This window comes from Cyanistes caeruleus, chromosome 3 (assembly GCF_971803275.1).
Source record: "Cyanistes caeruleus chromosome 3, bCyaCae1.hap1.1, whole genome shotgun sequence".
Classification (NCBI taxonomy): domain Eukaryota; kingdom Metazoa; phylum Chordata; class Aves; order Passeriformes; family Paridae; genus Cyanistes; species Cyanistes caeruleus.
This window is the reverse complement of record NC_141703.1, coordinates 73,127,771-73,148,093: the sequence shown is the minus strand read 5'-3', so window position 1 is coordinate 73,148,093 and position 20,323 is coordinate 73,127,771. Positions and strand designations below refer to the sequence as shown.

The 20,323-nt window shown below is 41.3% G+C and overlaps 1 protein-coding gene across 2 annotated transcripts; it reads left to right on the top strand.

Annotated features, from left to right (window-relative positions):
* The first annotated feature begins 6,195 nt into the window (after positions 1-6,195).
* On the top strand, positions 6,196-20,047 carry ACAT1 (acetyl-CoA acetyltransferase 1). 2 transcript variants are annotated; one of them, XM_086881940.1, is made up of 13 exons: positions 6,367-7,009; positions 7,942-8,000; positions 8,152-8,199; positions 10,480-10,597; positions 11,478-11,573; positions 12,672-12,772; positions 14,482-14,625; positions 16,470-16,620; positions 17,139-17,234; positions 17,926-18,039; positions 18,405-18,469; positions 19,105-19,262; positions 19,680-20,047. In XM_086881940.1, exons 5-13 carry the CDS (start codon positions 11,510-11,512, stop codon positions 19,798-19,800), a joined length of 1,014 nt encoding a protein of 337 aa, XP_086738066.1. In that variant the 5' UTR covers positions 6,367-7,009; positions 7,942-8,000; positions 8,152-8,199; positions 10,480-10,597; positions 11,478-11,509; the 3' UTR covers positions 19,801-20,047. The 2 variants fall into 2 exon arrangements, with proteins under 2 accessions (XP_086738065.1, XP_086738066.1); XM_086881939.1 differs by lacking the exons at positions 6,367-7,009; positions 7,942-8,000 and adding an exon at positions 6,196-6,310.
* The last annotated feature ends 276 nt before the right edge of the window (positions 20,048-20,323 follow it).

Here is a 20,323-nt window from a genome sequence, read left to right as displayed (position 1 = left end):
CAGAGGACTATATTTTGCCAATCTCATTCAGCTAGCATGATGGCATTCCCTTCATGTTGCACACTTTTAACAGCATGCTGTTTTGTGGGAAACTTGCATTCATGAAGAGCCCATTGTGAACTTTTTAAAGTAGATTTGATTTACACCCACCAGGAAGAATACAGGTTTGGGTTTTTAGATGACCAGTACTTGCACAAGGAAAAAATATTCAAATATTCATGCACTGAGGAACTGCTATTAGTTTTGTTTTGGGTTTGTTTTTTGTTTTGTTTGGTTTTGGTTTTTGGGTTGGTTTGTTGTTTTTTTTAATGCAATTAGGACTAGAAGTAGCACTTTCACTTCTGTGTTTTGGATCAACAGAGTAATGTCCATCTCTGATCCTTTTCATGTAATAACATTTGAGAGACACAAACACATGCATCACAACTGATATGTATTTGTTACAGTTAAAACCTGTTGGCTAGAGCACTGCTTCAATCTAGTAACTGGATTTTAATAACTGACACATTAAGTGATACAAAAGTAATTTCGAGTCATAGGTGATATTTTTCCCTAAGGAAGAGATCATTGTTTTAAAATTGTTTCCTGTAAACAAGTGGATATGTTGTTACCTTATTTGGAAGGGTGATTTGCTACAATAATTTTTGACAAGGTAAAAGTTTCTTGAATGATACTTCACTCTAAAAGCAGTTTTCATGGGTGGGTCTGCTATAGGAACAGAAATATTAAGTGTATTTCCTTGTACATTTAATATTTATACTCCAAATATTTCAGTATGACTACATATATCAGGATGCATTAAAGAGTAATTTATGCACAACTCCCACAGAAAGAGGGAAGATCTTGAAGATCCCTGTACTATTTCCTCAGTGGTAATTTTTCTATACATGCAAGATTAATCCAATTGGACTAGTCAACATCTTTATATATGAAAAACAAACCCTCTGCTTTTTATTTTGTAACTGGTAGGGTAGGAGATACACTTCAAATGAAAATGATGAAACGCTAAGGAAAAATACCTTGTTCAGTGTATATAGAGAGAGTGCCAAACACACATCAGGAATCTCAACTTCTTAATGTTACCTCTTCCATTCTCAATCATCTGAAGTAGTCATTTGGCACTGCCCTACTCTCTGCCGTTCTGAAATGTCCTGGCATGCACTGGAGTGATACCATGAGTCATAGGAGCAGAATGCCTGTCTTAGGACAAAGGTAAGTTGTGCATTATTCAGTTCTGTTTGAATATTTCTTCTATAAATTACAAGTGTGTGAAGTTATTTTTTAATTAACCAGTTGAACTACAACATCTAAAGGCCTCATCTTCTTTGATGATGAAAAGGGGAAGAGGACACAATTAACTTTAGTCAAAAAAGAAAGCCTTCCAGTAAGTAAGAGGAGTAGTTTTACTTTCACATGGTTACAGTAAAGTATGCAGTAAGAGGGGTTAAAAGCAAACTCTCCAATAATGGCTGTTTGCACCCTTAAGCAGGCCGTGCGCTCTGTTACTAATGTAAATGCCAGTGTGACTGCCTGAGAACAGTGTGTAATTGGACATCTGTTGGAGTAAGAAATTTTTGGTAGTGAGGGTTTCATGACCAAGAGATGAAGCAAAGAAGGCCTCGCCAATTACAATTGGTTGAAATCCTACAGCTTGTGTTACATGCTTTTATTGATACTCAAGAGCAGATGCTGTTCAAAAATACTGCATCTTTTATGTTGGCCCTGTGGTGTTGCAATTCAGAATCAAAAGCAAGTGGTGCTCTGTGTAGTCAAACAGTAAAACTATCTGAACAATAGAAAACAAAATTCTAATAAAAAACTTTGTGCTGCAAGACTTTCAGTTTTTGTAACTTAAAAGTAATAAATACTTACTTGGGATAACTGGGGAGAACAGTCTGAGCACACTCTTCAATATGAAAAATTCCAACCCTTAACCAGAGAACAGAGATGAAATGGCCACATGAGCTGCCAAGAGGATAATGCTATTTTTGAAGCCATTGGTTTAGATTTGAGAGAGAAGTTTAAGATATCTCGGATACAACTGTTTAGGAAGCTGGAATGTAGACAGAAAGGAAAAGGTTGCTAAAAGCTAAGGAGCTACACATTCCCTCAGCTAATAAATACAATACAACCTAATTGTTACCTATACATTTTTCAACACCTGGGATGGAAATAGAATTGGTTATGTGCCTATGACATGGTCATTTTTCCTTTAAATATATACCAGAAAAGGATGTCGGGTTTTTTATGAAATATGAGACAGACACCAGCAAATTTGTGAAAGATGCAGAATCACGTTTAGCGTCCTTCATCAGGTCACTTCACCAATATGCACTTAAAACTAGTATCACCTGGGGCACAGGGAGATACCTGGGGTAAGCTGTTCTTCTGGGGAGGGTAGAGTTCAGATCTAAATGAAAACTATTCTTCAATTGCAATATGGCAACAACGCACTTTTAAGGCTGCAATTTTTAGCTATGAATATATATGTCCAAAGACCTAGCTTAAGGAGGTGCTGCATCTGAAAAACACGTTGCCACACACACTGCCACGGTGAATAGCTAAGGAACGAAATCTGGTGTAGAGCGGGGGAAATCACTCTTAAGGGGTTTAATTAAGAAACACTGTTAAATCTTTCTCTGTCCCAACAACTTGATGAGAATCTCAGTTTCAATTCTGAAGTCTTCCATTTTCCTCTTTCCACAGTTGGTGTCCCTAGCTTCTACTTTTACTCATTTACCTTCCATTTGTTATGACTGTAATGCAGTTACATTTCCAAATGACAATGTGACTTTCTCATTTTCATAGTTTTAAAATTAATATAAATGTTCTGAATGTTCACATCTTGCATTTATCTGCATTGGGATGCCATTGTCCTGTAAAGTGCAAATTTTAAAAATACAATTGGCAAAAAGATTTGATAGTTTTACAGAAAGATTTGCTATCTCAAACTGTTTTCTATTTTCATCTAAATGACTGGGATGCTATCTTTGTAATTCTTTAAGGTCATATTTGTGAAATAAACAATACATGAAAGCTTTCCTATCATATACACTATATGTAGTCTGGAGTGTTGAGCGAACTCGAGTTCCTGAGTTGTAATAACTATCTCCGTATGGTATTTACAATTTTGAATGTGTGCCACTACCAAGATAATAATGCTGTACAATTTTGAATGGTGGTAGTTTCTGTATGGCAGTCCAGCTGAACTATTTTGATGTACTGCTTAATTTTTGAATTTTATTTTTTAAGTTGTATAATTTATTTTCTTGCAAAATAAAAATGTAATTTAAAAGACTACTCATTTAGCAAGGTATTTTGGTGTCTTAACCTACAAAATTTTACAGTTGAATTCAGGTGCTCCCACTGCATGAAATTAGGGACTTCAAGTCCCAACATCTGTTATGATCAGAGTAATTCAAAAAACAAAAGTGGCGACTTCCAATTCTGTCTGTGTTAAAATTTTTTATGTACTTAAGATTATGTGTAGACCTATTTAATCTTCTGAATTCCATTTAAAGATGAGCTGTAGTCTTTCAGTTACAATGATCTAAGCTGCCATGCTTGAAGTTGACTGGGAATTGCCTTAGCTTACGGCATTTTTAAAAAAGGTTCTGTCTCTGTGCAATTTACTGGGATTAACTTGGACTGACGAATATTTTGGTTGATTTGTCTCTGAAGTTACTAACAGTGTGTGTCACTGAAAGTTCCTAGTGTTGCCACTGGGACCTTCAGGTAGCTGATCCTGCAGTAAACTGTGATGTGGGAACAGTTGCTTGCCTCAAGGAGTGCTTTTAATGTAATGGCTTTTCTTCTCTGATTGTCGTTGCCTTTTCATGTGGATCTCTTTTTACACATCAACTCCTTCCTTTAAGTGCACCAGCTAATGTCAGTGTTTCGTGCTTTCTGGTACATGCAGAGTTGAGAACTACTTGTATGGAATAAACAGCTATTTTTGAGTGACTGCTCAGTACAATGCATGGCAGTTGGCCAACTTGGCATGTTCTTGTGGGCAGTTTTAATGGCAGGTTGCCATTATTTCCAAACTTTTTTCCCTCTATTAGGGCAATATATAGTCTTTCACAATGGTTTTTCAGGAGAAGTTGTTATCTAGAAGCTAGTTACCACAGGAGGTCCTTGGCTGAATCAACTCCTACCCCTGTAAATTGATCACAGTTTAAGTAGAATCATTGACCTAAATATAAAATGCTAAACCTGCTTAATTCTTCTGATAATGGGAGAATGTGGCTTTATTTTCTTCATAGCTTTACCTGTCAGCATAGAATCATAGAATTGTTTAGGCTGGAAAAGACCCTTGAGTCCAACCGTTAACCAGCATTGCCATGTGAACCACTAAACCATGTCCCTGAGTACCACATTTACACATTTTTTAACCAAGTCCAGGGACGGTGACTCACTTAAGTGTGCTGCTTGACAACCCTAACCATGAAAAGAGTTTTCTTGATACCTAGTGTAAACCTTCCCTGGCACAACTTGAGGCCATGGAGATCTACTACAGAAATTCAGTTGGACACCGTGCTTCAGTTCCTGCATGCAACCTGAAACACCCATAAAGAATGGCTGGAGGCACGAAATGTAGCTGCTGCTTCCCTCTGCGGATCTGGGGCATGGCCAAAGCAAATATCACCTGCTGAGCTAAGGAAGAGCAGCACAGTGTGTGTGACTTTATTTTAATAGTCTGTGACTGGACACCAAAAACGAGTGACTTTGAAATTAGTACATTATAGTCATTCCTGGTGAGAAGAGATGCTGAAAAAATTAATGTTACTTCCGGTGCATTAGCAGGTTATAGCCAAAAAAAAGATATACTGCAGGAGTAAAGGCAAAATTAAATAAGAGGTTTCTGTTTTTTGTTCTACATGTTTTTGGCTTTACTCATTTTTGAAAAATATCCTCATCCAACCTGGATGTTTTTGCTATATGCTACATCTATATTTTCAGAGTAAAACCGTCAGTTCTTCCTGAGGCAGTATTTGTCAGTTCCTATGTTATCTCTGGTTTGAACTTGAAAACTCTGTCTCTAAATCAAAGGACTAGACCACCTCAGAACATCAGCTACCATCAGTAAAGGAAGCAAAGGAGTACAAACGGTTCCCTTGCCAGTGCCTGTCTACAGGCACTTGGAGAGTTTTAGTGCTGGCCTTCGTCCCGAAATCCAGGTTCAGAGACAAGAGCGTGAGAGTGAAAAGCAGTGCAGAAAAGACCGTGGAACTGGGATGGGGATCCTGAGACTGAGCTTGGGGTTGAGCTGGCATCAGTCGTTCTGTGAAGGCAGCTGCCGGAACCATTCTGGGCTAGGTTTGAATTCTGAGGTAACAGTGTTAGGGGTGGGTTTATGCCATGGCCAGGCAGGGAGGGATTTAGGGAGAGTTAAGTTGCTGACACTTCTGAGAACAGCACGCAGCTACAGCACAAGGGCACGCCAGACACAAAGCGTCCCAGGCTCAGCAACACTCGGCACTTTCAGCGCCACCGACCTTGTCGTGCGTAGGATGTTTCCGATACGGGATTAAATGTCCGCGGCTCAGGTCAGCCTAACCTGCAACGCCAGGCGGGCGAGGGCCGGGCCGAGGAGGGGCGGAGCGCAGCCTCGGTGGCGGAGGACACACCCCCGGAGGCCGCTTCTTTTCACGAAAGGATCTTCCACGCTGTCTCCATACGGTTCGCTACCAGTGATTTTCCTTCTCGGTGCGGCATCCCAGGCCGTCCTTCGCAGCCCCTGCCCCGCCTGGGCCCCGAGCTGCAGCACCGCCGGCGAGAGGAACGCGCCTGGCGCTGGGAACCCCAGAATCCGTCCGGCTGGAAAAGATCTCCGGGATCATCGAGTCCAACCCGTGACCGAACACCACCGCCTCAACCAGACCGCGACACTGTGTGCCACGCCCACTCTTTCTTTAAACACCTCCAGGGCAGTGACTCCACCGCCTCCCTGGGCGGCCCATTCCGATGTCTAATCACCCTTTCCGTGAAGAAATTCCTCCTGATGTCCAGCCTCGCGGGGCTCCCGGGCTGCGGACCTCCCGCGCACGCGGCAGCTGCGGCCCCTCAGGCAACGCACGCGCCGGCGCCTCTGACGCCGCCACCCGCCTTCCGCGGCAGCCAATGGCAGGGGCGGGTGTGGCACCGCCCTGGGCAGCGGGGCCAATGGCAGCGGGCAGGGGGCGGGGCGCCGCCGGCTATAGGCGGGGGTGGCGGCGGCGGTGAAGGTGACGGGGGCGCCAGCGGGAACATGGCGGCGGCAGCGGGGGCGATGCTGTGCGGGAGGCGGCCGGCCGCGGGGCTGCTGCGGGTGAGGCGACCCCGGGCCCGGCTCTCCCTTCTCTTTCCCTGCGCAGCCCCGGCCCTGCCGCCGGGCCTGGAAAGGCTCGGCCAAGGTCACGCCGCCCCTGCGGCGGGGCGGCTGCGCCCCCTCCCCTCACTCTTGCGAAAACCCCCGGCCCGGGAGGCAGCCGAGCGGAGGGAGCGGGTCCCGGGCCGGGTGAGGGATGATGGGTGAAGGCTTCTCCCGGCCCCGGGCCCCGCACTAAGCCCGGCGGGACCTTTATCCGCGATCCTGAGCGCGGCTTTTTCCGTGGTCGGTGCGGCTGCCGAGCCCTGTCCGGTACCCGCTGCAGCCATAGGAATGTCCCAGCAGGCAGGGCCAGCAGTCGGGTTGGACTCCTCCGATTAAACAGTGTAAAGATACAAAATTGCACCTGAGGGTGTTGCTTCTCGGCTGGGCGGTGGGATGCTGCTGCCCACAGAGCCTGTGTGGCCGGCAGCGCTGCTGGCACTGCCGGAGGCAGGTGCTGGCTGTGCCTGCCCTGCCGGGGCCATGGCCTCTGGCGCGGCCGTGGGGAGCTGTGCCGGGAGGAAAGGAGGCCAGGTGGATCGCACCCCAATTGCCGTATGCACAGCTGAAGGTTGCATTTTACCCAGCTGTGGAAGTGGGTCCGTCCTTCCTTCCTGACAGAGTATGAACTCTCCTAGCAGATGCCTGTTTTACTTGGTAAACAATTGCTTGGTTTGTCCACTTTAAATTTCAGGCCTTGTACAGTAAGAGTATTTATGGTAGCATAGGTATTTATATTGCTAAGCTTGGTTAGGCTTTGGTTTTTTGATGCTAACCCTTGAAAGTACTGCTGTTAACACCCTGTAAGGGACATAACTCTTTTTCAGGGAGAAGTTTAATTTAAAACTTCCTGCTGCCTATTATAACTTGAGCTGGGGAGAAAAAAACAGAAAAAAAATTTCCCCCCCCCCAATCAAGCAACTAATTCAAAACAGTAAAAAAAAGCAGCCTTTTGTTAGTTGAAGGTTAGCTAATGAAGAAGAGAAATAGACTAAATTTTCATGTTGCAGACACAACCAGAAGGCATTGTCTAATTTGTAAAAATGGTGGTGTTCTTAAACAGTTGTTTTTAATTAGTATTTATATAGCTGTAATTCAGTAAAGGCTAAAAGTTTCCAGAGTGCTGAAATGTTGTCTAAGGAAATGGCTGAAGAAAGTGGTTTAAGTCACTATTGGAAAGATCTTTCTGTTAATATATGAAACAAACCTACAGATATAATTTTGTATCTTTGCACTGTTTAATTAGATGAAGCTACTGGCTGGTGAATTAGACTCTCAGATAATCCCTTTTTCTTGGTTTTGTTATATTGTCCTATCTTGGTGTGATGTTCTGAATTTGTTATCTTCATTTTTGTTCATGAAACACCAAGGGAGTGGAAGTTGTAGATGCAAACTGCCACTGTTTAAAAGCTGTGGAGTTAATGGTAGGAATGAACCAAAGTCCAGAGAAGCAGACAGAGGGACTAGCAAACTTTTTCTAAGATAACAGCACTCACCCCTGGCTTAGACATATGCTGTAGGTGTACATAATAGACTTGGACAAAATGAACTCAGTGTTGTTTTTGAAGGAGTATTTGTTTATTTTTCAGAAAACATTTTATCACAGATGTTATGGTGAGACTGTACTAGACCACACTTCTTTTCAAAGGCATGTTATGATTTTTCTTCATATTTTTTCAGTGTTTCTTAGATATTAATTTTTGGAATAATAACTTCTATGAAAATGGGTACATTACATAATGAAACATTATGGCGTTGGCTTTCTTGATGTGAGATTCTGAGGACTTTCTTGTTTTCAGGCTCTGAAATTTCCAAGCCGTGGCTATGCATCGCAGCGTACTATAAATGTAAGTATAAAGCCCTATCTGACTAATTGCTATTTTAGATTTGTTTGTTAATCACTGACTTTTTAAAGAAAATCATCACGAGATAACTGTCTTAAAGACAATGTCACTTGTGCCCAAGCCATATTTTACTTTAAAATCTGAAACAATAGTCAGATTGCCATTTTTATTTTGATTTGCTAAGTGAGGGACAAAATTAGAAGTATGTCAGCTGATGTAAGCTTCATGTAACTATCAACCCAGAATGGGAAAAGACAGCTGATATCAAATGAAATATCAACTGATCCCTTTGAAATTACTTGTGTTAATCTGAGACTTGCTGTTATAACATAAAAGATGAGGAAAAGTTAAGTCAATCATGATGAAGGGGTTACAGTAATAGACAGCCTTTCTTAGTTCTAAACAAGTATTGTTTGTTTTTATTTTTTTTTTGGTAGTGTTTTCTTTCTTTGCCTGTGTAAATAAAAGAACCAACATCTCATGACCAGGTCCTGTAAAGCTTTGTGGTTAACTTTCACTGAAATCAATGCAGTTGAAAGCAATCACTGCTGCTTCTTGACAGCTGTTCAGTGGGAACTTCTTTGTGTCAGTTTGTGCCCACTGGGTCCTGTCACTGGGCACCACTGAAAAGAGTTTGGCTCTCCCTTCTTTGCACCCTTCCTTCCAGTATTAATCATGGTGAGGTGCTGCTGTAGAAGTTCTCTGTGGCAGTACAACCCTCTGGTGTATCAGCCACTCCTCCCAGTTTGGTGTCACCAGCAAACCTGCTGGTGGTGGCACTGCACCATCATCCAGGTCATTAAAGAAGATGTTCACAGGACTGGACCCAGTACTGATCCCTGGGACACAGCACTGGTAACTGGCCTCCAACCAGACTTTGTACCTCAATCACCACCCCCAGCATGGCCATTCGGCCCTTTTCTATCCCTCTTGTCTGCTTGTCTAGCCCATACTTCTTTAGCTTCTGTGTGAGGCTTTCATGGGAGACAGTGGTGAAAGCCTCACTGTAGTCCAGGTAGACAATGTCTGCTCTTTCCTCCTCTATTCAACTAGTCACTTCACAGTAGAAGGCTGGCAATTTGTCTGAGCATGGCTTCCCCTTGGTGAACCCATGCTGATGACTCCTGATGATTGTCTTGTTCATGTAAGTGTTCTTTTAGGGTTAGTTGTTTCATCACCTTTCCAGGGGTTAAGGTAGGTCTGATTGACCTGTAGTTCCCTGGGTCCTCTTATCCTTCTTGAGGATAGGAGTCATGCTTGGCTTTTCTCCAGTCCTTGGGCACCTCTTACAATTGCTGTGACCATTCCAACATTATTGAAAGTAACCTTAAAAAGTCATCTTCCAGCTCCCACAGAACTCTTGGGTGCATCTGATTAGGATGGACCATGGATTTGTGTATGTCCAGTTTGTGCTGACTTGTTTGTCTTCCACCAAGAGTGCATCTTCCTTGCTCCACCCTTCCCCCAGTCTCTGGGCCCTGGGATTCCTGAAGGCTGGTCTTAGTACTGAAGACTGAGGCAAAGAAGGCATTCAGTCCTTCAGCCTTGTCCTTTGTCACCGTATCCCCTTCCCAGTTCAGCAGCAGGCCCATATCTTCCTTGCTTCTTGGGTGCTCATGGAGGCCCTTCCTGTTGCCTTTGACATCCTTTGCCAGATTCAAGTCTTGGCTTTTATAACCTCATCCCTGCTTGCTCAGACTGTGTGCCAGATTCTCTCTCTCCATTTCCATCTCCTGTATGGTTCATTTTTGTGTGTGAGTTTTTCATCCATCCTACAATTTTCACCCAACCTGCTGCTTGTTGGAATGGATTGCTCTGGAGCTCAGAGGGGACAGTCTTTGAACATCAGCCAACTTTCTTTGATCCCCCTTTGCTGCAGGTTGTTCAGGATTCTTGCAAATATCATCAATTCTAAGTCTGAGCTCAATGCACTCTACCTGTTCTGTCCCATAAAGCTCAAGGCCTCTCCTCTCCCTCCTTGGCTTGTCTCCTTGTCCTTCCTGGAGAGCCCTTATCCCTGCATGGCAGCACTTCAGCCACGTGAGCCATCTCACCACAGCTCCAAGATCCAGAGGTTGTGTGCTGCCCGCTGCCCACCAATCTCCTTATGTTTACTCTTCATGCTGCATGCATTAATAAAAATTTTAGTGCTCTGAAACACTTGCAGGATGAAAGAGAAGCTGTGGCATCAGTGAAATAATAAGTAGATACATTTAAAAATACTGTTATATTTGTGCAATTGTGAGAGAGATTGTGACTTTTACTCTGTTCTTCTGCACATAGGAGGTGGTGATAGTAAGTGCTGTAAGGACACCTATTGGATCTTTCCAAGGATCTCTTTCATCACTGCCAGCCAATAAACTTGGTTCTATTGCAATTAAGGGAGCAATTGACAGAGCAGGTGTGTATACACATTTTTTTCCTGTGACAAAGAAAACCTCAAGTGGCTCCGTGTCTTTTCAATGGCTTGGTAATGAAAAAAAACTGCAATGTCCTGAGTTTTTTGCTCCTGTGGCATTTTTAAGTCTATCCACAAATGACATTTAAGTAAAGTTGACTATCAGTCACTATTCAGTTCAATCTGAATTAAGGGCTGCTTCTAGGAGTAGAATGTAGCCTGGGGGTATCTGTGCTAGTCCAAATGTGACTGAACATGGTAATTGGTTTTTTGGGAGGGCTTTTTATGGTGTGTAAGCTGATGAAAAGGCTACTTGCTGCTGAAGACCAGTGGCCTTTCCTTTCCCTGCCTGTTTTTTTATGTGGGCACATGTACTTGAAGGACAGCCTTGTCAGCCTTTTGATGGATTTAATCTAGCAAAAAAGTTTTTCTAGGGGAAAGGAGGGTTAGTACTACACTTGGATGCTAGGGCTGTTGCAAGAGATGCAGCAGGAGGGCAGACCTCTTCTCTCCGGTGGCCTTGGCTTGCCCTTGCTAAACGAGCAAAATTGTCTTTAGACATAATTCTAGCACAAAAGAAGTTTTGTGCATTTAACTAGCCGTGAAAATTGAGCTTCTCAGGTGATTACTGAGACTTGGAAGTGTTGACTTCAGTGAAATAACTGCAGCTTGTTCTGCTGGGTGACAGGAGAATTATTTTCTGGGGGTGTCACCTGTTCACCATACTCCGTGAATGAGGTTAGAGATCTGGAATGCACACACAGGGGCCTGGATTCTACTAGCACATGGGTTGGATGTGGCAAGTTTCATTAGTCTTTGATAGAAAACTTCAGTGGGAACCTTTGTCAAGAGGATCCTGAATCAAAACCATTTTGTTTTGTAGGAATCCCTGCAGAAGAAGTGAAAGAGGCCTATATGGGCAATGTCCTGCAGGCTGGACAAGGACAAGCTCCAGCAAGACAAGCAGTCTTGGGTGCAGGTATTTCTTCTCTTGATGCTGGGGTTGGAGGTTTTCTGTCTTTATGTATCTGGAATCTATTGGGCTGTGAGTTAGAGCAGAGTGGTGGGCAGCCCTTTGTCAGAACAGTGTGTGGATGCTTTTTGCCTAGTGAAGGGTGCGTGTTGCACTCATGGAAGGGGGATGTTATTGCCTACAGTGTTTGCAGAACCTGGAGAAGACAGTACTGGAGACCATGCTGGTAATTCCACATGGGTGCTGCTCTGAATGTTTTACAAAACAGACTTTTTTCTTCAGTATATCATTATTATTAATTCTTACTGGATAAGGAGTCAGTTTTCTTCACCTCATAAGTATGTACAACTCATCTTCCTGTGGAGTCTGGAGCTGACACTGGAAGGATTCACTGTATGATGTTAACTGTAGTATGAAAGGGATTGGGGTGCTGAAAATATTTTCTTCTCCCTTCTTCTGTGGGGGTGGGATTCCTTATCTTGTTTCTAGGAAAGCCTGTAGGTCAGGGAAGAACTGTGTACTTTCTTGGGTCTGTTCCTGTACATTTTTGAAGGAGAAGAAACTACTTTTATGTTAGGCAAAGTGATAAGTAACGTTCTTTTCTTTCACAGAGTTATGTCATGTCTTGAGTCAGAAGGGACCTTAAAAGATCTTGTTCCAAACCCCCTGCTGTGGGCAAGGACACCTTCCATTAGACTGGGGTGCTCAAAGCCCTGTCCAGCCTTTCCTAGCGTCTGTCTTGTTACCAGTTGCTAAGCTCTACAGCTTATTTATGCTTTTTCAGGCTTGGATGCTGCTTAGAGGCAGTGATCAGGGTTTTGGGAACAGGAACAGTTCTGGAATCCCTTCCTTGATCTTCCATTTCCTTGCCTTCCCCCATATCATAAGTGAGTTGTTGGAAGGGAAGAAACAACAGGGGTCTCTGAGGAGGATGGTAACTATGGATAAGTGTAGAAAAATTGCCCTGGCAGGATAAATAGTGCAAGCTGAACATCCTGGGCTTAGATAAAAATTGGTTCAATATGAAATGTTGCTGAAACACCACTAAAAATGCTTAAGTCTACCCTTCAAATAACAGCTGTACAAACAACTTCTTTGACTCAGGTCTTCCAATTGCCACTCCTACCACAACTGTCAATAAAGTCTGTGCTTCAGGAATGAAATCAATCATGATGGCAGCACAAAGCCTGATGTGTGGGAGTCAGGTATGTGGATTTTGTGCTGTTCTGTGGAAAAAAACCACAGAATTAATGTTTTAGATCCTGTCCTACCAATGACTGTGCTCTTTGGTTTGGGATTGTCTTTTGGCTTGGGATAATAAAGCTACCCTAATTTTATAGTTGTTTAAGTATGTTTGAACTCAAAACAGAAAAGAAAGTAAATGCTGTAGTTGGAAAATTCAGACATGTTCTTAGAGCTGAGAAAACAAGGTGGATTGTTTGGGGGATATTTACATCATGTCTCTACAGCTCTATCCCCAACCCACCTACCACTCCAGCCCTCAAAATATAATTCAGGGAATTTTCAAGCTTTCTGTTTTGAAAAGGTGAAGAAATTTTTATGAGACTTAGTTTTTGGTGACTTTCAGACAGTGTTAACATTTAAATAAATTAAATACACCTATTCAAGCAATGTGTGTCCAAGTACACTAAAGGTCTTTCAGTCTTCTTTATTGTTTTAGAAGAAGTGGAATTTATTGTTGCTGAATAAGCTGTTTAATTAAAGAGCTTGATGAAGGAGAATTGCTCATCTCTGTTAACTTTCTTGGAAGTTTTTCTATGCAATGGGAAAAATACTGTCACTTGATGGGAGGATAGGAGAATACATCATTTTCAGTAAGCCATTAAATGCTGTGCAGCAGAGAATGTGGGAGAAGTGTGAATGTGAAGGAAGACATTTCAGTTTTGTTTTTAATTCCACACCCAAAGCATTTTGGCAGCATCTTTGGTTTTTGGAAGTGAAAATATCATCAGTTCAGTTATATATATTTTTTGCTTTAAAAGTAAGTGGCTCATAAGTGAGGAATACTTTTGTTTCTGTGTGTGTTTAGAACAAAAATAACGTATTTAAGTTTTGATGTCCCTTCTGTGGAAATCACAGTCTAACTAGAGTTAAGCAACTGCTTTATTGCTTTGGCCTTGCCTTGCAGAGAGCAGCACTTTGTCTGGGGCCTGCTGAAGTTGATGGAAATCTTGTCACCAGACTTTGAACCAGCCCAGCACGTCTTTGTAAACAGCTGCGTTTGGATTTAGTCATTTATATTCAATGACTTCATGAGAGTGACTGTGCCTTTGGTTGGTTTGACAGATGTAGGCCATGAGCTCTGAATAGAACTGGAGTTTTCAGCTGAATTAATCATACAAGCTGTGCTGCCAGTCTCAGCAAAAGCAGAGACTCAGCCAGTTATTAGTCTCTTAGAGCTATAAATTATGGGGGGCTGGTATTGGTTTGTTTTTCCTGGCTGTGGGCTGTGAGGTATCTGTGGTATGACAGTGATGGTTCCCAGTGGCCTGAGTCAGTGTACACCATTATATAAACAATTGTGTTGGCTCTCTCTCTGGGTCTTTCACTTTATGGAATTGAAATGCCGGGGGCTCTTGTTCCTCTGATCTGCTGCTGCTTCCATATCTCCACTGCCTTTCTGATTTTTCTGTCTTTTCAATAGTTTTGTCTCCATCCTTCTTTCTTTCCTTTATTACTTCATGTTATGTTTCTACCAGGGTAGATTAACCTATCTCCAGTTGTTCTTGTTGCTTGCTTTTTAAATGCTTAAAGGGTTTTTTTTTCCTCTTTCTCTAAGACTCCTCAGAAATATGAAGCACCTGTGCTTAAGCTTTTATTAATATTGTTCCTACAGAAAGTCATGGAGAACACACTGCATGATTGCCAATTTTATCTTGTTTCCTTTGGGCAGGATGTTATGGTTGCTGGTGGAATGGAGAGCATGTCTAATGTTCCCTACACAATGAGCAGAGGGGCAACACCTTACGGAGGAGTAAAGCTGGAAGACCTGATAGTAAAAGATGGGCTGACAGATGCTTATAACCATATCCATATGGTAAATATTTCTGCACAGTGTTCATGTATCAACCATAGATAGACCTGATGCAAATCTGTAGAGCTTGCTTACAGTTGTTATGAAACTGTTTCATCTAGCAAGTCTGGAAATGAGGAGGAAAAAGTCTTCCATTACCAAGTTTCTTGCAGTAGCAGTAATGGAGGGACTGGACAGAAGACCAAAACACCACAGCAGTTTGTGTGTTAGTAATTACCTGTCTCTGCAGTCTGAATAGCCTAAAGCAAGGATTAAAGAGAAAAATTAATTCTGCTGCTGATGGGTTGCTGTTGCTACATCTGAGGGAGGGAGCAAGCAAGTTGCTTGGTGTCTTTGAGGATACCTGCTCTGTAGGATCCAGCAGGCTCATGTTTTTCCCTCCCCCAGAGTACTTATCTCATACCTCCTGTGGGAAGGTTTTAGTCAGCTGGTGTGCTTACTCATCAGCAGGGTAACTTAAATTGGACAAGCAAGGGCAAACTTAGGATGGATTTGGAAAACAACTGATGCAAAGATAGTCAAGAACAATCACCAGGGAAGAAAAGTTTGAAAAGAGAATGGCTGCTTTCAGCTTATGAATATTTCTGACCTTTACCGGTGGTAATTCACAGATGAAGGGCATTATTTATTGATCAGTTGGTGTTCTTGCTGGGATACAGGAAAACATGTAATGAAGAATATTTACTGTGATCCATAGATTTGATACAGACCTCAGTTGTTCATGACTTATTCTTTTTGCACTCTAGTGTTTAGGCTGTGTGGGAATGTTAAAATTCATTCACACATTTCAGCTAAAATGGGTTTTGAATGTGAGGATTTTATAGGAATCTAAAGAGTGGCTTTGATAGTTCCCTCATGTGAAGAAAAAATTCTAGCAGTTATAATACACCAGGTTTGAATAGATTGGGACAGTACATTGGGACCTTTTGTCTGTCTTACAGCAGATGTAGGTTGTCTAGAAAGCCCTAACAGTCTGTGTGAGAACATACAAGAAAGTCCACAGGATGGCTTTAGGAGCTTACTCTTGCCAGTGTTTTGGCAATAGCCTAAGTTGCTGTTGCTTTGAGGTTTGAAGACTTTAAATTCATTCATTACATAGAAGTGAACTTGCTTGTTTGAAGAATGGAGGGACACAATACTAAAGGGTTTTGTGTTGATTCATTGGGTTTTCTAATGAAATGAGAGGTGAAACAAAACCTCTTCAAGGGCAAATCTTTCCAGTTGACTAAATAATTTTTTTTTTTTTTGGTCACTGGATATTTAGATAGTGGTGATAGTGAATTATGAGTATATAATTGCAATCATGATTTACCTTTATATAAAATGGTTTGGTTGTTTCATTCTTATTTCATTCCAGTAATTAGAAAAAAAGGATATATATTTTTTATGTCTACAATTTTTAGAAGACTAAGTAAGCCCTGTGTGTTGACCTGTTCGTGTAATCTTTGGAATAGGCAAGGTAATAATGGAGTGAAAACACTAGGAAAACAATGTGAATATGTGGTTCTGCAGATGAACAGTGATCTTCAGTCTCTGAAGATGTCAGCCCTGAGCACTTTAAAACTTACTTTTGCATGCGGTTTTTTAATTGGAGGGAAAAAAAAGCAACTTGTAAGCAAAGTTCCTCTATGACTTTGATCATCTGGATCCAGAAAACATTTGCTAAATCTGACAATTATATTTCAGAACCAAAAGTTACTATTTATTCTTGATTGTGTAAATCAGAAATAGACACCAAATATTACTCATGTTCAGTTCTGGAAATCTGCTGGTTGAGGTTTTTTCAGCTGTAGTTGTGCTTTGCATCTTCAGGAATACCAAACCTAACAGGCCTGGTTTTCTCCAAGGGCAACTGTGCTGAGAACACTGCAAAGAAGTTCACTATTTCCAGAGAGGAGCAGGACACTTATGCCATAGGCTCCTACACCAAGAGCAAAACAGCCTGGGACTCAGGAGTACTGAAAAATGAAATAGTTCCTGTCACTATTTCAAAAAAAGGTATTGTGGAAAGGTCTGATGAGATGGATTGTGTTTCTCATAGAAAGCTGTAACATTGTCTATGTTCAGTGCAGATTGTGTTGTTTAAACATGCAAATCTCAGGAACATTAATTTTGATCACCTAAGAATTTTCTGTTGGGCAGACTTTCTGGTGAACAGCAGTCAGTGACCTGTCATCTGGTTTTTGTTTTTCAATTTTTCTTTAATATCTTCTTTTTTGTCTAAGTGAAAGGTTAGCTATTGTATTTAGTTATGGCTTAAGGACATTTATTTGTATCTATTTGCTTTAATTTACATTAAAGATACACTCTGTCCTTTTTGTTCAGCCACTGGGAAGTATAAATGGGTCTACTCTAAATAAATTAGATTAAGGAATAACTTTTTTTCAGTTCATTTAAGTACATTTCTTGATGTGTATTTTACATGCATTTGCACTTTTTTACTGAAATAAATTATTTATGTAAGGCAGTATTTAGTCAACTGTTCTGCAGAATACTAAACCAAATCTGAATTTCAGGGAAGCCAGATACAGAAGTGAAAGAAGATGAAGAATACAAACGTGTTGATTTCAGTAAAGTTCCAAAGCTGAAAGCTGTTTTCCAAAAAGAAAATGGTAAATATCAATTAAAAGAACTTAATTTAAGCACTTGGCTTAATTTTCTGCCAAGTGCAAGGATGCTTTGTCACAGTGGAGAGTACTGTTCACAGGAGCTTGAATGCCCAACAACAGTCCCTTTATTTTTAAATGTCTGCTGAGATAAAGAAACACGCTGCACAACAGCATGAAGTGGTTTGGATTAAAAGATGGTCCAAGAACCTTAAACCGGTGAACACCTCTGTTTGGGACATTTACCTTAAAAAGAGTGACGGATGTGTTTCAGTTTCGCTATTGACTTGGTCTCTGCCAAGTGTAAACTCTTGTTGCTGTGCAGCTGGAGTGGCTTTCCAGAGTTGCCATTGCTTCCTGAATCTGTAATTGATAAACCTTCCTTTGGCTAACTCAAAGCTGCCCCTCATTCACAACTCTTCCTGAGCTGGAATTCTGTGCAAATGCCAGTGATGCAGCTGCCATGGAAGGCATGATCTAAACTGGCACTGGGATAGAGATACAAATAGCTGGGGCTGCATTTGTTTTGTCAAACAGGTATCAGAAAACAATTCATTTTTAGTGAACTCTGTGCAATGGGTTTCACCAAATGATTGAGACTTCATGTTCAATTAACTCAGGGAAAAACAATCCTTAACAGGATATACATGAGCTGTTTTGCATAACCTCTGTCTAAGGAATGTTTTACCTTTTCTAGGAACAGTTACAGCTGCTAATGCCAGTACTCTGAATGATGGAGCAGCTGCTTTGGTGCTGATGACTACAGAGGCAGCCAAGAGACTGAAAGTCAAACCCTTGGCACGGATAGTAGGTATGGTCTTTCTTACCTCTAGGAAAGTCCTGGAAAATACTTCCATCATGTGCTCTCAGACTGGGAGTCCTGTTTGGCTGGTTACCTGACATTATGGCTGCATATTCTCCATGCAGTCCTTGAAATTTCAAGTGTTATACCAGCAGACTTTAGACCATAAACAGAATTTTCTATATATAATAAAAAATCTGAAAATATTATTTTGTGGCTTACTTAGGGCACTGCATTTTAGATGCAGCTATTTCATGGACCATGGTATTCAGAATTTTTCTATCTCGGCAGTGTTTGCTGGTTGCAAAGAAAATCATTTATGGTAAAAACACAAGGTCTTTAAACAACTTGTGTGATTTTTTTTTTTTTCCCAGCTTTTGCAGATGCTGCTGTTGATCCTATTGACTTTCCAATTGCACCTGCATATGCTGTTCCCAAGGTAAGAGCAAAATGGAATACATTTTGGAAAAAAAGAACAAACTTGCCTAGCATTCCACTGCTGATTCATCCCCTCTCAGTGGGCTTTCTTGAATTAGGATTGAAATTATGATGTCGCAAATACAAAGAACAGATGTTTTACAGAGGACCAAAGCTACAATGCAGATCTTCAGAGTTAAAAAATTTCTCACACTTATTTTGAAAGAGTATTGTTCTATACTGCTTTTAGCAACTTTGGACATGTTTACACCTTTACAGTTTTGCAGCTTGTATGGCCAAAAGGCAAAATAAATACGGTTATATGAGGACAGACTCATTCTAAAAGGTACTGAAGTGTATGGTGTGAGGCAGTACTGTGTCAGTTTAAAAGGACTAACTGCAGCAGCAGTCTTAGTTTTGTGTGATGGAAATATATCCTTGGCATGGACTGCTGTCCATTCCTTCTTTGGTGAAAACTCAAGTTTGTGGTTCAGTCCATCAGTTTTGCTTTTTCCCATCTGACAAAGAGGTTCCTAAATGTGAGTTTGTGAATCTGAGTATGGGCAGCCTGAGTCACTGACTTCAAAACAGATCTATTATTTCTATAATTACTTTCTTAATTTTATCATAGTAGTAATTATTTTGTATTATTTCTAGATTCTAAGTGAGACAGGTCTGAAAAAAGAAGATATTGCAATGTGGGAAATAAATGAAGCATTCAGTGTTGTGGTGCTGGCCAATATTAAAATGCTGGGCATTGATCCACAGAAAGTAAATATTAATGGAGGTGCTGTCTCTCTTGGACATCCAATAGGGTAAGCAAAATAAGCTCTGGGTTTTGCTCTGCACCGAGGCATTGTCTTCTAGGTAAACAAGTTTTAAGCAAATTAAGGGTATGTTTGAATTTAATTATTATTATTGATTTGGTTGTGGGAGATTTGTTCCCTTCTTTGAAAGAGCTTTGCTGCATGTAGAGGTACTCTGAATATGAAGGCTGACGTAGAGGTGATCTCTTTATCCCAAACTTTACATACACAAACAAAAACTGCATGTTTAAGAACTTCTGTGTTTATTCCTCTCTAGCACCAGTACTTAATCTGTATTGCACACTATTGCACACAAAAGGATTCAGATTTTTTTGTTGACACTATATTCCACCAACTGCCCTCTGTAGGTCAAATGAAGAATTTCCTTTAAACTAAGCTATGTTCTTTTGTTTTTCTTATATTTAGAATGTCTGGAGCAAGAATTGTTGTTCACATGGCCCATGCTTTGAAACCAGGACAATATGGTCTTGCAGGAATCTGCAATGGAGGAGGAGGTGCTTCTGCAATACTGATACAGAAGCTGTAGCCCGAGTAGCATCAGGAACACAGCCTTAAATGCTCTCTGATCAAAACTAAGTGGTAGCTGTTACATCTTATTTATCAATCAGTGGCTGAATTCTGTAACTCCTATTCTAAAATTTCCTAAAGCATCAGTGACTACAGATCTGGACAACTGGCCTTTTATTGCTTTATCAGTGCAAGTTTTTATACAAATAAACAATGTCAAATTTTAATTCTGGCTTGAAACCTGACAATAAAGAATGTTAACTATGGCTCCCTCTGTCACTGACCTGTCATTTCTTAAAGGCCCTTGACACAGAATTCTCTTGGTAACTTGGAGAATGCTGCTACTGGAAACTGCTGTTATTTCATAAAAATTATTTGCTGTACGATACCACCTTGGTACTGAAGATACCTTTTTCCTATGAAAGGGAATGGATAGTTCACATCTTCATTAGAACCACAGACTAATGAGCTGAAACATTATGGTGGGTAGTGAATGACCCAGGACAGAGTTACCTTTAGTCTCAAACAGCAAATTATTTTTA